Genomic DNA, 19,877 nt, shown 5'->3' on the forward strand with positions numbered 1-19,877 from the left:
CGACAATGGAGCTGCCATGTTCTACACTCCAACGACTAACGCGGAAATAAGAGTGAAACATTGCAGACGACATTAATTCTGCCCTGGATACTATCAGTTACCAAACCCTAGTGGGAGAAATTGTCCCTTTACTTTTTGACTTCTCCTCGTACATAATTATGGGCCACCCTGTATTCGAGCAAGACAGTGGTGGCTTATTGAGTTACCACTTCGTCAAACGTGCCGACAATCATTTTGGAAAGCCCTGTATAATGCTTAAGCACTTGAGTGTTTAAATACTCAAACTAAAGCATTCTTATTACCAAATAAACACTGCAGATGAACAAGTCTAGGAGACATTTTTCTTGTAAAATATACCGTTTCTGAAATAGGAAGTGGAACTGGGTATTAGATGAAACAAAAGAATCTCGTTTTCACAAAAATGCTACCATTGTTTCAACAAGTTTATTCAATAGTTAACACAGCCCGCATCCACCAAAGTGAACCCCGTCAACAAAGACAAGGCTCTATTGTTTCTTTTATTTATAAAAACGTTCACTGATAGCTTATATTATGCCCCAAAAAAGTGACAAAAAGCCGTCTCCTGTGATCACCTTATGAAGATGATAAAGAGTTTTAAAGAACCAGTCTTTTAGAGTAAGACTCAGCTGACATAACATACACTATATTCAATTTACATTAATACTACAACTTTCAGCCAGACGTTGATGAACATGATGAAATTAAATGATTGTATGATATGTACAGGAGATCTACCAGAAAGACTAATCGTATCTCTTACTGCTTCCTAGCACGAAGCAGGCAACGACAAATATAAAAAGGGGGAAAAGGAAAGGGGGTTGTGAGGGTGAAGAATACTACAAAGGGTAAAGGGGGGAGGAGAGCAATGGATTGAACACAATCACACCTACACTTCACACAAGTTCATTCTTCCCATGATAAACAAAAATTCTCAAAAATTCTGCACGAGCACAGCCCACAGCTCGAAGCAATGGAAGCATTTTTCTCTCTATTTTCTCTTCATCTTGTCTTTGATTTCAGTTGTTTATTTCAAGGTTTCTCTTTTAACGTCCCAGTCCGAGACCAAATTCTTTCGCATCATCCTCTGTGATGTCTCCATACTCCCAGATTCCAGCATGGTTTTTCTTCGCTGTTTCTTGAGCAGCTTTATATTCTTCGATCTAAGAAAAGAAAAAGAAAGATATTTTTATGCAAAATACATGGTCACCCTATAAGTCATTTGACAAAAATGCATTTGAAATTAGTTATCAACTACGAAATTAAGACAATTACTACAAGTTGTATTATTACATAGTTGTATTAGGTTATCTAAATCAAGTGTTCAAAGTATGTATCATTTTCAATGCATAAACTACATCTTTCTAGCACAACACAGAAAAACTACTATATCACTAATGTTGTTAGCTAAAATACCCGTCGCCAAACGTATGCCAAAATAATGGACAGTGTTCAGTTGAGACAACGTGATAAATCTGGTAAATCCATAAACAAAGCATCCATAGTCCAACTTCGGGTGAATTAAGCTACGATAGTCGTAGGAAAAGAAAAGATTTGTTTCGTTTTACAATGAGCACAGAAGATGGCACTTGCTATTAGATCGTACTAGAAGTGCTCAATTTTATGAAATGTTTATTTGAATGTGTAAAGTACCTTAAAGTAACGATCTTATTGTATTGTATGTATTGTATTGTATTGTAATGTCCTCAAGTAAGTGTAACATGCGTCATATGTACAAAAAATTTACATGAGTAAAATAAAGTAATATTATCTTGTCATGATATTTACGTACTCCTCAATCGTATAACAAGAATTTTCTAATAGAAATATATATATTGTTTGACCGTTTTTCGTGTTATGTTTCACATTTTATTTAAATATTAATTTACATTTACGGAAATGTATTTTGAGAAGTAACTTGCGCAGAACGCAATAATGCGTTGTTGCCAAATTTGTACGTTTACTGTAGTAGTCACAATAAGAAAATTCCTTGATTCTAGCGTTACAGTTCAAGAGGAGGAACCGCGGTAATGGTCGATAAATAATTTCTCTAGTAAGTATTCAATCAGAATTCCATGATTACTCCCTTTATTATCTGGCATCAGTAAACACTAGACACTATCTGGCAATGCCGCACTATTCAAGCAACGTTTAACATAGCTCCGAGAACACCTAGTGATCCACCTTAACATTGTCCTCAGTGTGCGAATTATAAGGGAGGATGAGAGGAAAATCTACCCTTCAGCAGAACTGGATGTCTCCCATAGGTTTTGAAATTTCCCACGTTATTTTTTTCGGATGTGCACTTTACCCCCCCCCCCCCTGTAAATAGTCTTTTGACTGGGACACTGATCGTCCTTTTGCTGGATCTCGATTCCCCCCCCCCCTCTTTATCAACAGAATATGTGCATTAAATTTAATACGTTCATTTCGATTTAATTTCTTTTAAACAGCTTCAGGCGAACTGTATCTAGGGGTAAGCGAGAAAAAAAGAAATAAAAGTTGAATAGCACTGCTCTAGACGACTAATTCTTTACTTCCAATACTACTAAGTGTACAATTCCTTCAGAAATTATGCGCCACTTTATCGTGTACGTCCGCTTGAACCTCCTGCCCGCCTGGCAATACTGAAATATCTCACCTAAGACACCTGCAAACTCTCCAGAACAAAGCAACCAGCGCCATCACAGGCCACTCCAAGGAAACATCAACAATACAATACTTGCTAATGGGCACTATAGGATATGTATTTGTAAATGAAATTAACAAATTACTAATCTTGTATCTATAATAATAATAATAATAATAATAATAATAATAATAATAATAATAATAATAATAATAATAATAATAATAATAATAATAATAATAATAATAATAATCATCATCATCATCATCATCATCATCATCATCAATCATCATCATCAAACTATTTCAGCAGTCTCTGCTACTTTCTTCTGCTGCTTCTTGAACTGTTACGCTCCTTGTGTCCGCTTTCAAGAAGATTAACTTCTTACGAATATAAAGTTACTAGTATTTCATTTATCAATAGCCTAATCTATGAAGAACTGGACCTACCACTCATAGAAACAAGACCCGCTCTACAGCAAAATTCTCGAGGCGTATCAAACAACCCCCATATCCAACAACATCTCACCAATTGCCATAAGACAACCACATCGTTATATCCACAAGACGCCACGTCCAAATAACACACTGAGGTTCTAGACCCAGAAGAACTGCGACAGCAGCAGTTCCTAAAAAGGGATACGTCAAAAGTCATAAGGAATAACATATATGTAGGGCATGCGTTTCGGCCTTGATCCCCAGACTCGCAATGTGTCTGTCTACTAGTTTCCAGAAGAGAGAAAGCTAATATTACCGTGCTCAATCAGAACAAGTATTTTAACCTTGATTCAGTGGATTTCAAGGTGGATTTAGTATAAGGAAATTCTATATATTCTAAAATACGATTACTTTTTTTTTTTTTTTTTTTTTTTTTGTTTTTTGTTTTTGTTTGACAGACTACCGTTATGTTACTTCTTAGTAATGAACTACATCACCTTAAAAATTTTCAAATGCAAAAGAAGATGGTACGTTGGCCTGTAGTATATTTGTTAGTGTGTGTAATTATCTCTCAGTGATTCCGGTACACGACAGCATCTAACATTTACAAAAATTAAATAAATAAATAAATAAAATTTTAAAAAATCTAATACCACATTTGTTCATACTGTTTTGGGTTTATAAAACTACACGAAGTTAAACATTGATTAACGTTAAAACTTGTATCACCTCAGGCAATTATTAACTTTCATTTCTATTTATCTCATAGCTCTAACCATCTTCAACAACAAAAATACTGACCAAAGCTTAAAAACACACTGTATTTTAAAACTATAATGTGTTACAGTTTCGGATATCTACCATATCCTTCATCAGACACTACTTATTCTATAGAACATAAATGACCATAACTTACAAGGACTAAAAAACAGTGGCATGTGATTGGTTGGAAAATGGACACAGGGACCCACGGGATTGGCTAAAGGCTTCAACAAATACAAGTTAAGACTTTTTCATAAGGCTGACATATATATATATATATATATATATATATATATATATATATATGTCTGTATCTTCATTTATATTCTATAGTGTGTATATAGAGTCTGATGAAAGATATGGTAGATATCCGAAACTGTAACATAATAGTATTAAAATACAGTATGTCTTTAAAGCTTTGGTCAGTCAATCCAAAGCCATGGATAGTGTTATCTTCTACAAGTCTTGATAATGCCGATATATTACTTACCAGCTTCTGAAGTCTCTTCTCGCGTCGATTTTCCACAAGAAGGAGGCCATCTTTAATCAGATTTTGCGCAATGTCTTCTTTAGTTTCACTGTCACGTAAAGAAGCATAAGGCACGCCTCCTGCTCTATACTCTACATTCAGCTGTAACGTTCGATTATTAACGTCTGACATGAATCCTCGAATGGCATCCTGCTTGTATTCAGGCTACGAAAGAAAGAAGAAAAAAAAGCATGAGAAAACTAAGAACACTACGAGTGCAAAATATGAACATTTTCCTGAAGTGCTAAATCTAGGGATTGTTTGCTTTATAACTACCATCAAAATTACAAGAAACAACGATGAATATTTGAAACAAGCGGTTGTGTTCTTGTTCGATTAACGGATAATTATTGACACAATAAAAACAGGAATATTCATTCAACCCTCGCAGTACCTAGGTACTTTTCTGTAACGCGGACTGCCAAGGGAGAGTCATTTTGTGCCCACCTGTTAATATTAAATATATCTCGCAAAAGAAACAAATTAAAAACTCTCACAAAAATCTACAGAGACTAAAGTAAGTAGTACACACGATAAGACGAACAGCTATTTATTAATACTGCCATCTAGGAGTGACACTACTAAATGTCAATCACATCTCCTACCAACAAGAAGGAGGTACTTTGCGCCCATCAACTTAAAAATAGCAAATTTTATGAGACACACTAACTTCAATTTGAACCACCGGAAGGTATTCGCTTTAACCAAACATGTTGACCAATAACATATTTTATTACAATTTTAAAGAAACAATTAGAAAAGTAATTACAAAAATATACTGTGGTGGCCACAAAGTACCCCCCCCCCCTTCCGTTGGTAGTCTGAGGGTTAAGCTGAACGTTAAAAAAAATAAATAAATAAATAAATAAATAAATAAAAGATAAAAGTGTAAACACATCTGTTTTGACCAAATTCGGGGAGCGAGAAGATCAAGGTCAACAACTTCTAATAATAAACTCAATGTGACAACCAAAAATTAGTTGGATTTTAAAAACTTTTGCCATTTCTTATTTCATGCATTGACAGTTTCTCATGTTTACACTAATTCTCAGATCTGTGGGATCTTTAAGAGATATCATAAACAAAATCCTTGTACTAGAATACTCACAGTGCATTATTATTTAAAAACATATATACCTGATACCCGAAAATCATTGAAAGTTTTCGTCAGAGAATATAAGCAAGTAGTTACAAAATAGGAAAATGAATTATAAAGAGCACTGTACAATTCAGATCGAAAACAGGATGTCCATACAATTTGGCCAAAAAAAAATTCCCTGACTTTCCATGACTAAAGTTCCAGATTTCTCTGACCATTGAATAATTTAAAAATAAGAAACAAGAAAGAAACCCCAGTCCCCACCTTCCCCATTGTCTGCTTTGTTCTCTCCATTTCTGTTTCTTTTTACTATTTACTTTAATCCAACTGAATGTAAATTTACAAACATATGTATTAGGCCGATATTACACTTACTATCTCAAATTCAATAACTGAAAAATGGACCTAGATCGATTTTTCCCTGACCAATCCGCCATTTCCCTGAAACCCTGCAAATCAGTAAGAAAACATTTACACAGCTTTCCTCACAACGGAATTACAGCGGTGCCCCGGTATACGTCCGCTTAGGAATAAGTCCAACTTGCAACTTGATACACGTCCTGCTTGGACACGAAAAATTTTGCATGACCTTTGTTTAGATCATGACTCACATATTAAAATTTGTATGAGTAAAAATGAGTCACGACACCGTGTGATCTACCCATGTTTACATCTGGAGACGAAGCCACGACTGCCCACGAGTCGTAGCTATCAGAGTACCGTAGGGAGTAGTACGGCATTCGTAAAGAACATGCAATAAACAATGGACCTCTTATCTCCTACATTTCGAATGGGAATTACTCTGCTTTAAGTACGAATATACATTTCACTTAAAAGTGAGAACATGTATATACATATATATATTAAAAATACACTTTGATTGTAAAATACATAGCATTTTTTAATGCGAACAAATTAATTATTTTCTCTATTTATTAAGGGGTTTATTTATTTATACAGATTTTTAAAGCATTACGGCATCTATAGTCTTAATCCCGCTACGTATGAGGGATGACGCTCTTCGGCAAGCACACTATTCGGGAAAGAAAGGAATGGGGAAAGGAAAAAGTGGGCTGGATCTATATATTAGGTACCATCCCGGCATTAGTGAATCAGAAAAACCCAGGAAAATTCGCACTCAGAATAGCTAGCCTGAACAAGGTGTCAAACCATTTCGATCAAGTGTCCCCAAGAATCGAACCCAGGACAGATCGAACCAAAGGCGAAAGCGTTAGAGACTACGCTATGCGGGGCTACTTATTTCTTATAAGAAAAATTCATTTGGTATACGTTGTATTTGGGTAAGTTCAAAGATTTGGAACGGATTAAGGACGTACACCAAGGTAGCACTGTCATTAACAACTTATGCTACCACTTGTAACGATAATTTGTATAAATATGTAAATGTTGTTATGGACAATGGTCCGGTACTGAAGATATCATTTTCTTTTATTGCCAGTCAGATTTTTCTATGCAATTAAGATATAATACGTAAGGAAGCCATTATGAATGGATGTAGATTCAATTTATAAAGAAGAAATTTTGTGAAAATATACGGTAAATTGAGACAAGGGATATTGTGGTTCTTCTTGTTCGTGGAGACATGGCTTAAGACAACAAAACTATATCAACTTCACTTTTTTTTCTCTCTCTCTCTCTTAAGGTTACATCCAGCAAACAACAATACTGGTTTCATTCCTATGGACACATTCCTGTTCATCGAGGGCCGAATAAGCTCAGATGAAAGGGATTTCTTCACTGTTTGATAATATATATAAAATTCACATTATAAACCCTAACTATGAATTTGCTAAGTGTGAACAGGTCATAGCAGACAGTGCATGAGTAGCGCAGCTGAACAGGGGAGTGTGTAGTGATTAGTTGGAGCAATGTCGTAGTTCGAGCAACGAGCACGAACATGAAATTCATGTGCAAAATTGGGAAATGTGCTTCGATAACCTTAAAAACAGCTTACGATGACAGTGCTTCAAGGAGAGAGCACCGGTACTAGTTTCACAACCGTAGAAGACATCACAATCAATGCAACGGCTGAACTTCGAAACATACCAAAAGAGGACTTTCGTCGGTGTTTCCAGCAATGATAAGAGCGGTTGAGCAAGTGTATGTGTCGTCGAAGGTGCCTTCTTTGAAAGCTATTAAGTAAATATGTACTTATATTGCTATAATAAAGAGCTACAACAAAATTCTAGAACTTTTTGATATTGTGTGTTCCATACACTCAATTATCACTTATGAAAGGTGGCTTAAACGCAAAATCAAACATGCGTAATTTTGAGTTAACGAGACTTAAAATTCAAATATTGGTGAACATATTGTTTTTAAAATTTGTCATATTTGGAAGATACATTTTCACATCACACTGTTGCGGCTTGGAACCAGACGATCAGCTTGGTTGCGCCAAATGAGGATACACGGGACTGAAATCTCATTCCGCCCTTACATTTCAAAATATCATATTGAAATTTTTCATACGCATTATGTACACCTCTATTTTTTTTTTTTTTTTTTCTGTGTGTACCTCTTTTTTTCCTGAGATCTTTACGTAAAACCGGGCTCGGGCTCCAGGATCTCAAAGGTTTCAAAAGGGAATTTTTTCGGAAAAAATCCTGGATATCCCCTAATTTCCCGTTTCTGGTGTATGATAGAACTCTTTGAAAGGTTGCTTTATCCTGAAGAGAATGATGTATGAACCATGGTCCAGGGACAAATAGTCTTGTTTTAGGAAATTTTTACATCACGTTGTGTGCATATAAGATTGGTTACCTTGAGATTTTGGAAGAAAAAAAAAATCCGCCCTTATATCACATTGAAATTTTGCACACGTATTGTGTACATTACGTATTTTTCCAGTAATTTTGAGATCCCTACGTGAGCCCGGGCCAGAGGCGCAAAATTGTTTCCGGAAATATTCCCGGTTTTTCCCAATTTTACAGTTTCAGGTGTATGACACGGACAAACGAGTGGTACCATTGGAAAACTTTTTTTTTCTTTCTTTCTTAATATGAACCATGATCCTACGATAAATACAAATGAGCACTATCTGCTTGAATGAAAGTTTAAAATTTACCTCAAAAAGCGAGGATGGTATAAGGGTTATGATGTATTCCATATGCACAATTATCGATTACTAATTTGTTGCTAGCTTTACAATTTCAAAGACAAGTCATCCTGGGTCTAATGGAAAGCTTAATACTACTATTTTATTCTTCGAACTACTTACATCATTATGAAGTTGCACACACGCAAGGCCGTACTCATGTGCGTAAGGTTTCTCCGTAGCAAATCCAGCAGGGAGTGTTCCACACTTGGACGATTCCACAACTTCTCGGTTTCCATAGTCTATGTAATATACCGACACTTTTCCTCCTTGCACCTTCTCCACGCGGGCTCTGTACCACTCACCATCAATAAATTTCGAAGCACAAAGATCACCTGATGAAGAAGGGCAAAAAGCATTATTATACCACACATTACAGTCATGTTAAACTTCTACAAAATAAACGAAAGCTGAAGAAAGAAATAGTTTTCTTTTATTTCTCCGCTTAAGGTTAAAAAAAAAAAATTTAAAAAACCTAGAAAGTGCTATATTCCACGTCGCTAAATTTAATTTTCTACTTTTCTTGTAAATGAGAACATACTGTATTTTTCTCAAATACTATTGGAGCAATGAACACAACGTTTACGTAATGGAGCATGCCTAATTTATTATTATTATTATTATTATTATTTCCGAGGTAGTGTTGCCAAGCAGTAAGCAAGTAAAATAAGAGAATGAACATTTGCTGTTGAGAAATTTTCAGAACTTCCCTGATTTCTAGTGTACTCGAACTTGACTTACGCCGAAGGAAATTCCACTTAAAACTTTTGAAATGAGTGCGGTTTGACCCTCATTTGAAAAAAAAATAAAATAAAATAAAATGAAATTTTTGAGTTTTACGTCCCACGGTTATGCCGGTGAGGCTAAAGGAGACGGTGCTGATGAGTAATGAATGAAATGGTGGAATGAGGAAAGTTGGAGGAAACGGAAGAACCCCGAGGAAACCCACGCACACGGTGTTTGTCCACCACAAAGTTCACTTGGCGGGGGCTGGGATCGAACCCGAGACCCCAGACCCTCATTTGAGTTTCACTTAAAAAAGTCACTATGTATTGCAATATAATAAAAGCTCTGATTTAGATTATTATTAAGTACTTATTAAATGTTTATAACTTCATGTAATTTTCTGTTCGCTATATGGTTACGTATTAAGCATTTACCCGCCATCGTATACGTGAAAAAAATTCTCTGAAAGGGAGAACTATAAAACAGCAAAAGTTCGGTTTCTCCCTGAATTATTTATAAAAAATTGTTACCAAACCGTTTTGTAATTATATACATATTAATAAATTCTAATTCACACCTAACTGCCTGATGGGAGCCACGTGTACCACTCTCAGTAGTTTATTAAAATCTATTACCTGAAAGTTCAGAAAACCTCGTCCTGCAAATAACAATTAAGCACAAATAGTGGCAAATGGTCGGGATTCGCACAAAATAAATACGCGAATTCACAGCTGTTTCACAGTTTTCACGATCCACAATTTTTCAATTTTGCAGTTTAATTTCAATAGTTTGTTAAAATAACTTTTACTGATCGCACAACAATAAAAACCGCCTGTGCTGGACCAAAAAAGCGATTCAAAACTTGTTTTATTTTTTCTTTTCCTGTTAATTTGGAAATTTTCTAATTTTTTCACATTTGATAAGAAATTCACGGCTTATTCTAGTTTTTTTTTTTCGTGATATACGAAATCCACAGCTTATTTATTGTTTTCATGGTTGGGTGGGCATTCTGTTGAGTGTGTGTGTGTGTGTGTTACAACACTTGAATGAATACCTTTAGCTACACACAACAATTTTTCAGAGTCAACAAAGTAATAAGTTTCCGATTTCTTTTCGTCCTGTATGTACCTTATGAATATCAATTAACACTCGTCCGGGGCACAGTGGCTCAGTTTGTAGAAGCTGGTCCGACGGAAAAAAATAAATGAAGTAATTCAGTTTTACGTCCCACGACTATGCCGGTTAGGCTAAAGGAGATATTGACGATGGGAAATGAATTAAAATGGTGGAATGAAGAAAATGGGAGGAAACGGGAGAACCCCGAGAAAACCCACACACACAGTGTTTGTCCACCACAAAGTTCACTTGGCGGGGGCTGGGATCGAACCCGAGACCCCATGCACCAGAGGTGAACGATCTACCACTCAGCCACAGCGGCCCCGCTGATCCGACGGGTCCCTGGTTCGGTCCAGGCCATGTGAGTTCATGATAAACAATATTGCGTTCATGGATTATCCTGTTTCTCCCACATTTTCATTCCATTAATTGTTTTATAACTGTTTACTTTCATTAATGATCTGTCTCCCTTAGCCTAATGGCATAACCAATGGACGTTAATTAAACGAGAAATTTCATCGTCGCTACATCGATGACCAACCCATCACCACGTTAGATAAATTCAAAAATTACCTGCCAGCGCTGAAAATCTAAGGAAGGACTATGGCACGCATGCTGATCAGTTGGCTGGACGGAAACAACTGTAATATCTTAGCCGAAACAAATCTACTACATCGACGATTTCATTACTATATAACGATGATACAGTTAATGATATATTAGTATTTAAAAAGTCAATTTGTAGATAAAAAAGATAAACTGAGAACGCGGGATTTTGTTCCAATGAATGGTTTGTAGGATTGTTACAACACTGAACAATAAAATTATTTTAATAGAAAGATTATAGTATATATAACAACCATACTGAAAATGTAGCTGTTATATTTTGTTTTGGAGAATTATTACTTACAATTTATCTATATTATAAAAAATATAAAAAAGAAATAAAAGTATGTGACTTAAACCACCTGACCGATCTCGATCAAATTTTCAACATAGATGATGTTCGGGCCTGTAATGTTTTTTATCATTTCACTTTGATGCTGCAACTTAGGGGAGATATTTAAAAATGATCGACACTGACCAATATTAGTGTCAAATCCATAGTTTTCGGGTCGCTGAGATGAATAGTGACACTTCCGATGCCGTTTAAATCCAAATGCAAGCCTTTATGTCCAAAATTAAAAACGCATTCTCCCCGTATGAAGAACAGGTATTCTGCTAGTTACTCATAGTTTTAAAATTAAAAATTCATTCATTTTCAGTAGCTAAAGTTACATTTATATGGGAACATAGCCCAAATATCAATTTCATCATTTTCCAAGGTATTTATTTCATTTTAAATATGACACGGAACAACTACATTCGTTTACAAAATACAATTCATTTTTATTATATTTTGCTAAGGAACTCACATTATGATTTTTAAACCGAAATCGAGAAATCGTAAGAAAGTGAATTTGAATTGAGAACGTGACGTAAGCGTACAACGTAGCGTGACCAGTACTTTATGTAACGAGATAAACTTTTTAAAATATACATGTGTGCTTTCATATCCATTTCTCTGTTCAGGAGTAATGTTTTTCTAATTTCAAGATTCAATTTAGTCTAGCCAAAAAAACCCACGGGACAGGGTATACAATCTCCAGCCACCGTGGGTTGCATGACCTCGTAGGGAAACAAGGCAACAGCCTGTTGAAAATGGAACCATGATGACCATCTCCAAACTAAACCTAGGTATCTCACGCATTACATGCTGTGACATCTTTAATTGTAGGATCAACTGCACGAAAATCACATTCCTAATTTGATAAAATACAGGGTGTCTGAAAAATCCCCTGACATAGGCTAACTCTGTTATTATCACAATTACAACAAAATTAAGAAGAGAAACCGCGTCCGAATATGATGTTTTCAATCTAAAGTGAAGATTTTTTTTTTTTTTAATTGGACAAGCCGTTTGGGCTGTACACTCTTTATGTGCCCAATGTTAAATGAAAATGCAACGTTGCCATTTACCTGGACCCACAACAGAAGTGAATGAGGTTATTGTCTTTTACGCTAACGTGTTGATGGCTAGCCATCCCAAACATATTCCCATTCACTTTACGTTGTGGGTTTAGGTAAATGGCAACGTTGCATTTTCACTTAACATTGGAGGCACAGAGTGTACAGATACACACCAAACTGCTCGTCCAATTTAAAAAAATTCTTCACTTTAGATTGAAAACATCATATTTGAAGACTGTTTCCCCTCTTACATTTTTCTGTAACTGATAATAACAGTTAGCCTATGTCAGGGAACTTTTGAGCCACCCTGTATATCATAAGAAGCTGAAGAAAGCAAAAACTTCGGTTATCGTTCATTCCTTAAAAAAAGTGCACAGTGTTTCAGTTTACATCCCAGTTGAAGAACTGATCGGCACTGCAATGGCATTACTACACTGGACTCAGCAAACAGTGGTCAATTTCGGAAAATAATTCAGAACAGACAAAACAATCCGCATAAACAAGAATTATCTAATTTCATTGAAATTAACAACAAACCTTTCTTAGGCGTGTAAGCACCAGTCAGAGGAGGATTGGCGGTGAATTCTTGTCGCAGCTTCTCCATTAATTGTTCCAATTTAGGTCCCTGCTCTACAAACTGCGCATAGAAATGAAGCTCTGGTGTTGCTTCTATTACCAACACATCCTGATATTCGGGTGTCCTCTCCGTTACCTTCTCGTCTTCTTCAGGTTTCTCCTCTTCTTTCTCTTCCTCGAAATTTGCCCATATCTTTTAAATAAATCAAAAATATTATTCATTAATACAAAAGCACACTATTAACAGCCATTTCAACAGAAACTAACGTCATTTTTCTTTTTCACAAAATAATATAAAAGATAGTATTAAAATTATGAAGCATGTTGTGCCTACAGTACAAATTATTTGATTGGTTTTCTTCTACAGCGCAGAGGTTGTACAAGACGCAATCTACTATTTAAAATGGAACCCAGACACTTTGTTTATCGGAATCAAACCCAGGACTAGGACACGGATAACATAATACTACAAACTAGTGTCGTAAGAAGCCAAGGACCGTGCTCAAAATTTGAATGTTTGCGTTGCAAACTAGACTTCATTTAATTAGGTACACTCTTGTCCAAAATTATTGTCGCATGTCTATAAATATGTTGTAGGAATTTAATTTGATAGCGAATTCGTCCGGTATTTCTTATAATGTTAGTGTGTGTATAATCGGCAAAGACATGTATGTGGCAAATTTCAATTCCAAAAGAGCAGTAAATAAGAACAATAAAACGAAAATATAACTTTCTTGTCCATTTAGCAACATTTTGTTTTACTCATTCTAATTGGCGTATTTATAACCATTTTCCTATGAAATTTACCACAAATATACATTTCCCGATCATACACATAGTATCAGTATTAAAAGTATCCTGCAAAATCATTATCAAATTATATTCTTACAAGAAGACAGTTATAGATATGCGACAATCATTTTGGACATGATGTACAATGTTTTTAAAAATCTGCAATCTAGATAGTGTCTGATGAAGCCAAGTGGATAGGTGGCGAAACTGTTACACGTTATTAATTTTTAGAATAAACGTATTATTTTGCTCAGCGAGTAGTTTTAATCGGATTTCAGTCTCCTAAAGCAAGGCTTGTACATGGAAAATATAAATGCTGAATATCACATATCTTCCTTCCCCTCCTCCCTTCCTGAAAATCCTAAAATCTTCTTTTTCAATTTTGACAAATCTGGCAACCCTGTTGATATTGTAACCACATCTAAAAGAAAAACTTCACCTTTTCCTTCTTCCTCTTGGCGTTATCCTCTGCTCTTTTCAGCGCTGAATAATGGTTTGATCTCTCTGCGGTAAAATGGACGCTGGCCAATCCTTCTTCCACAAGCATCACGGACAAATTTTGACCACCAATCCATAGCCATCTACACGAAGACAAGGTATATATTAGCATACAGACACCATTCGAATAAAAATATTAACAGATCATAAAATTAACTGATGTAGTATTTTTTTTTTCTTTCTTAAAAAAAATGTCATTTAAAAAGTTGTCTCGGTGGATTTATAGTTATTAGAAGTAAACAAGTAATATTATTTTCTAAATTTAACATCCCATTTTTTTTCTGAATTTGACGTCCCTGATTGTCACCGAAGCTACGAGAGACTATGACAATGATATGAATGATAATTGTAGACTGATAAAAGTGGTAGGTAAAAGGAAACCACTACATAAAAATGTGCTAATATCCAACCTTAACGTGGTAGTTGACACTACAAACAAGATATTTTTATCTAGAAACAAGTCAATACAATATCATATCAAGAAAGGTTACAGTCCACATCTCTTCCAGAACAGTAGTTTATTTGCAAATAAACGTGGTAGAAAGGCCTGACTCGATAAAATCAAAAGATGGAAATTCTAGATATACACCATAACCATTATCTACCTATTAAAATGCTACAATTTCAAGTAAAACGCCTCAGCTCCAACGTCTAGCTTTTGATTTCAAATATTTGATTTATGGTTATTTGTAATTTCACGTTTAAAAAAGACAAATATTTTAAAGTATGTATACTTTAAATAAATTATTTAAATAGATCTTTTTCATGAAATTTATTCTTTTAAATGATAATTCAAAGCCTTTGTATTTTAATAAGCATTCTCCAAAATAAATGCAAATGAATTGTGCTGCCATTTTTAGAGTTCTTTTAAACTGTACGTTTGTGGACGTTTATATATTTGTGGTCAATCCTTTCGACAATGAGATCTCGGAAACTACAGGCTCTAGAAAGATGTTTTCACTGATCGATTGTAAATTTTGTGTAGATTGTCCAGTTCTAGTTGAATATTTAAAAAACATGGCCATTATTTCTTTATAACATTTTTATCGGTACACTAGAAGTGTTGAAATAAATAAATAAATAAAAACTAAAGCATCACATCCTACGCATTATACATTCTAATACTATATTGTTATATATAGGGGTTGTATATACCTGAGGCGTTTGTTTCCTGGCCAAATAATGAAAATGGAACGATAACCATTTCTTCAGTCTGAGATGAATCTTTATTTTTGGAGTGTTTTGCCCAATGAACACCATATATAACTGACATTATAATTAATTGTGTGTAATGTATTTGCTTATTACATACCGCATGCATGAAGAAAGAAAAACTCCAACCGGAAGTAGGCTCAATTTTGCAAACGGTACGAGATATTAAAAAAATAATCGAAAAAAAATCTCCCCTTTGTGGTACCATTTCCCGATTTTTATCAACATGTCTTTCAGTTGTGTCTGTAAAGGGTCATGTACAGATGTTGTGAGGAATGTGTAGGAGATTCATGCTCATATGTGAATAATGAGCTGTATAGAGAGCGCAGGTTCAGCTAGTCTATATATTAAAATGGTAGGTTTATGTTTATCTCCAGTCCTTTCGACAATGAGATCTCGAAAACCACAAATACTAGGAACGTGCCGTTTTCACTCGTTGATTCCAAATTTTGTGTAGACTGTCCAATTCTAATTGAATATTTAAAATGCATAGCCGTTATTTCTTCATTACAATTTTTAGGGGTAAACTGGAAGTGTTGAAATAAAAAAAAAAAAAGTAAAGCATATCCTGCGAGTTATATATTCCAATACCACATAGATGTATACAGGGGTTGTATATCTCTCAAGTGCTTGTTTCATGAACAAATGATTATGAAAAACGAAGGATAACCATTTCTCCAGTCTAAGATGAATCTTTATTGTCAGGAGTGTTTTGCCCAATGAATACCATATACCACTGACATTATAATTAATTTTGTGTGTAATGTATTTGCTTATTACATACTGCATACAAGAAGAAAGAAAACACTGGTCATACATGAATTAGAAACTTTAACCGAAGTAAGCTCAAATCTTGCAAACGGTGCGAGATATTGAAAAAAAATAATCGATTGCCCCTTGCCGTTTTATCAAGACATTTTTCACTTGAGTCTGTAAAGGGACATGTACAACTGTGATGAATGACAAAGAGATTCATGCTCATATGTGAATTATGCGCTGTGTGGAGAGCGCAGGTCCAGCTAGTAAATATAGAGTGTCCCAAACGTAGGTATACACCCCCTGCATTGATGAAGTATAACATTCTAGTTTATGGGTTTATTTGATTCTACTCCTCCGAGCTTAATATGTAAGTAAAAACACATTAAGAACAAATAATAATGAAACTAAGTCTACCTGATGGATAGCAATAAAAAAATATATAAAATGCAGTACGGTACTGTATACCTACTTTTGGGCCACCTGTATAACAAAAAGCAGATTCCATGTTGCAAAACTTCGTTTTATAGGTATATTTCTGGCAAATGTTATTTCATTTAATTAGTTATCCATAAGCTTACCTAATATTTTTTTCTGATCATCTTGGCTCTATAAAATGTGTAGGTAAATAGCACTGCATTTTTGTCAGTAGTGTGCTATTTGGAACTATCTATCATTACTATTTATTGGCTACCAATAGACTCACCCAATATAATTCCCTGCTTTATCCATGGCTTCAACCTGGATTTCTACTTCTCGTTGCAGACATTTGTCTTTGGTAAATTGCAACGCTTCTTCTCCAAAAGGTTCACTCTCTACGGTTCCGGTTCCGCCAACAGCTGGGCGAGCTCCTCGCGGGCAGTTAATGCCTGTCAAATGGAAACAACAATATCACTACATTCAGCAGATGGAATTATATGGACAATTCTATATATCGGATACCGTGACAAATATAATACCTTTGTCTCAAATATAAGGTAGTGTTTCTTCATGGTTGACTCCTAAATTCGCTTCCTTGTGAAAGTACTTGGCTTGATACACATCCAAGTAGCGGTTCGAGTCCCACTTTGTAGACGGTGGGCCCAGTCTCATAGTTCCGATGCTGAAAGGGAACCTAAGCTCCAATTATTATTTTATTTTCATATTAACTCTTAACTATGCTGTTTTTTGAACTGGCAATAGACAAGGTACTGCCAGTCTAATGTCCCATACTGCTCAACAATAGCAGCGACTACCTCGCAATCAAAAGAAAGCCCACATAATAAAACATTTTAATTACTATATATACAAATAAAATGTACTAACCGTTTTATATATTACTAAGAAAATAATATCCGATATTTGGTATATTTGTTGTTGAGTGGATATTAACGTTCCGTTCAGCAGCGAGGCTAGATGAGACGTGGACCTACTGATTAACGTGGAATCCGAACCACATGAGCTGTCATTTCGTATATTTGACCAAGTATTCCTTGTTAAGGGTCGTCAACGCTTAAGACACATGCAGTAACAGGATCTTCACATGCTTAAAAGTTCATTAAAAAAAAAAAAAGTATTTTACTGAACTTTATAACTGTATTATACTGTACAGTACTGTATTTTGGGGGTGCTACTCTATGTATGCATTCTCCCTTTCTGTAATTAAGTTTAGAAGAAGTGCGCTTGACCACGATAAAATTTAACCTCTTACAATTTCTTATTTGTTTATTTAAAATTTCCACTGAAGTTGAAACTTTAAGCATGTGGAAGATCTTGTTGCTGCGTATGTTTTAATTCTGTACGGTACTTGACAATTGATACTATATAAAGTATTCGAAATATCGAATATTAGTTGCTTAGGGATTAAGACAAAAAAAAAGTACATTTTATTTGGTCATTACTATATATCTATTTACTACAAATATGTAAAACAATTGGATTATCATTGGAAAATGTGATTGCTGGATTGGCGGAGATTTGTATCCCGATCTCCTACTTGCTGCTCGGATGCTAATTTCTTTGAATAACGTTCCATTATTATCCTCCGAGGCTCAGGAAGACGGTAATAATGAACAAAACTGTGGAAAGAAGAAAGTGGGTGAGAACAGGAGAACCCCATTTAAAAAAAAAAAAAAAAAAAAAAAAAAGTATCTCTCACAAAGTCCACTTGATGTGAACTGGGATCGAACCAGGGATACCAAGCACTAAAAGTGAGCGCTCTAGCAATGAACAACCGTGACCCCAAATATCTCACATCATTTATGGTATCACTATCCACTTTTACTTTTTTTTACGTTTCAAGCGCTTTATTACCCTAGCCCTCTATGGTGAGTATTATCTGCCCACTCAATAACCGAGAGATCGTGTTTGAACCTCCGCACGTCCAGCGACTAGATTTTTGTTATTTCAACTTATGTAATAAAGCTCAAGGGCTTTCATATCGTACAATTTATTTTTCGCTAACTTGACGTCACTCAACGATCGGGCAGGATACATATCGAATATTAATAATGTTTGTACTCTTTTAACCGCTCGTTTTGTTAATTTTTCCGTACACATTTCAGCAACCGACATGTTGCTTTCTTCAGTACGACTTCTCTATGGAATTTTATGTTCCTTCAAGATTATTATTCCTGCACTTTATAATAAATTATCACAGTTATATTCTTATTCACACTGAATTTACTTCTTTACTTAAAAAAAAACACTGAACGGTTAATGATACAATGATTCTATGATTTCATTTATTTATTTATTTTTCACTAGTGTTGTCTTGTTTTTAGTAGATTCAAACCTAGGGATGAGAACATTGTACGCTATGAATTCAGAGTAAGGTTGAAAGTTTTTTGGTGTACACTTTAAATATACTGGTTCTTACTCTGATAACCAATAAGTGTAAGAACATGGAAGAAAATGACAGAGGAGAGTGCAATTGGAAAAGAAGTTAAAGAGGCATGCTGTTCCCTCGTCTACATTATATTTAATATCTATGTAGAAGAGTTAGTGAAAAAGAGCCTACATAATGAAGGCGGCATTTCATTAGGAGGTAGAATGATTAGGTGTATATGGTATGCAGATGATATGGCGTTTTTTGCAGAATCTGAAGAGAAAATCAATCAGATGTTAGAAAATTTGAGGAAGGGCTGTGAAGAATATGGGATTAAAATAAATGTTAAAAAGACAAAAGCCATGGTGATTGGAACGAGGGTGTCGGTTCAAATATAGAGGTAGGATATATTATATATATATATACATATATATATATATATATATATATATATATATATATATATATATATATATATATAAAGGTGATTAGTTTTAGATATTTGAGTAGTATTATTGCTAATGATATAAAGTGTAAACGTGAAATAAAAGCAAGGATAGGAATGGCGAAAAAAGCTTCTAGGAGAAAGAAAGTACTATTTTGTGGGACCTTGAATAAAGAGTTGAAAAAAAGATCCATCAAATGCTTAGAAATGGTGGGACAAAAAAGAACAATTTTTAAATATTAAGAAGAGGAAAAGAAACTGGTTGGGACATTGGACAAGAAGGAACTGAATCATGAGGGATATGCTAGAGGGTATGGTGCCAGGAAAGAGAGGGAAGGGGCGAAGGAG

The 19,877-nt window shown here is 34.9% G+C and overlaps 1 protein-coding gene across 1 annotated transcript in view; it reads right to left on the minus strand.

Annotated features, from left to right (window-relative positions):
- Positions 1-430: 430 nt before the first annotated feature.
- Tudor-SN (Staphylococcal nuclease domain-containing protein 1) overlaps positions 431-19,877 on the minus strand; it is a 57,302-nt gene continuing 37,855 nt past the window's right edge. The window contains exons 12-17 of the mRNA XM_081727653.1: positions 16,985-17,147; positions 14,252-14,393; positions 12,982-13,213; positions 8,716-8,927; positions 4,337-4,540; positions 431-1,181 (exon numbers count right to left, since the gene is read on the minus strand). Of these exons, the coding sequence (XP_081583779.1) occupies positions 1,065-1,181; positions 4,337-4,540; positions 8,716-8,927; positions 12,982-13,213; positions 14,252-14,393; positions 16,985-17,147 (1,070 nt within the window). The 3' untranslated portion in view covers positions 431-1,064. The remainder of the gene's footprint in view (positions 1,182-4,336; positions 4,541-8,715; positions 8,928-12,981; positions 13,214-14,251; positions 14,394-16,984; positions 17,148-19,877) is intronic.

The sequence above is a fragment of the Thermobia domestica genome, chromosome 10, assembly GCF_964235325.1.
Source record: "Thermobia domestica chromosome 10, izTheDome1.hap1.1, whole genome shotgun sequence".
Classification (NCBI taxonomy): Eukaryota; Metazoa; Arthropoda; class Insecta; order Zygentoma; family Lepismatidae; genus Thermobia; species Thermobia domestica.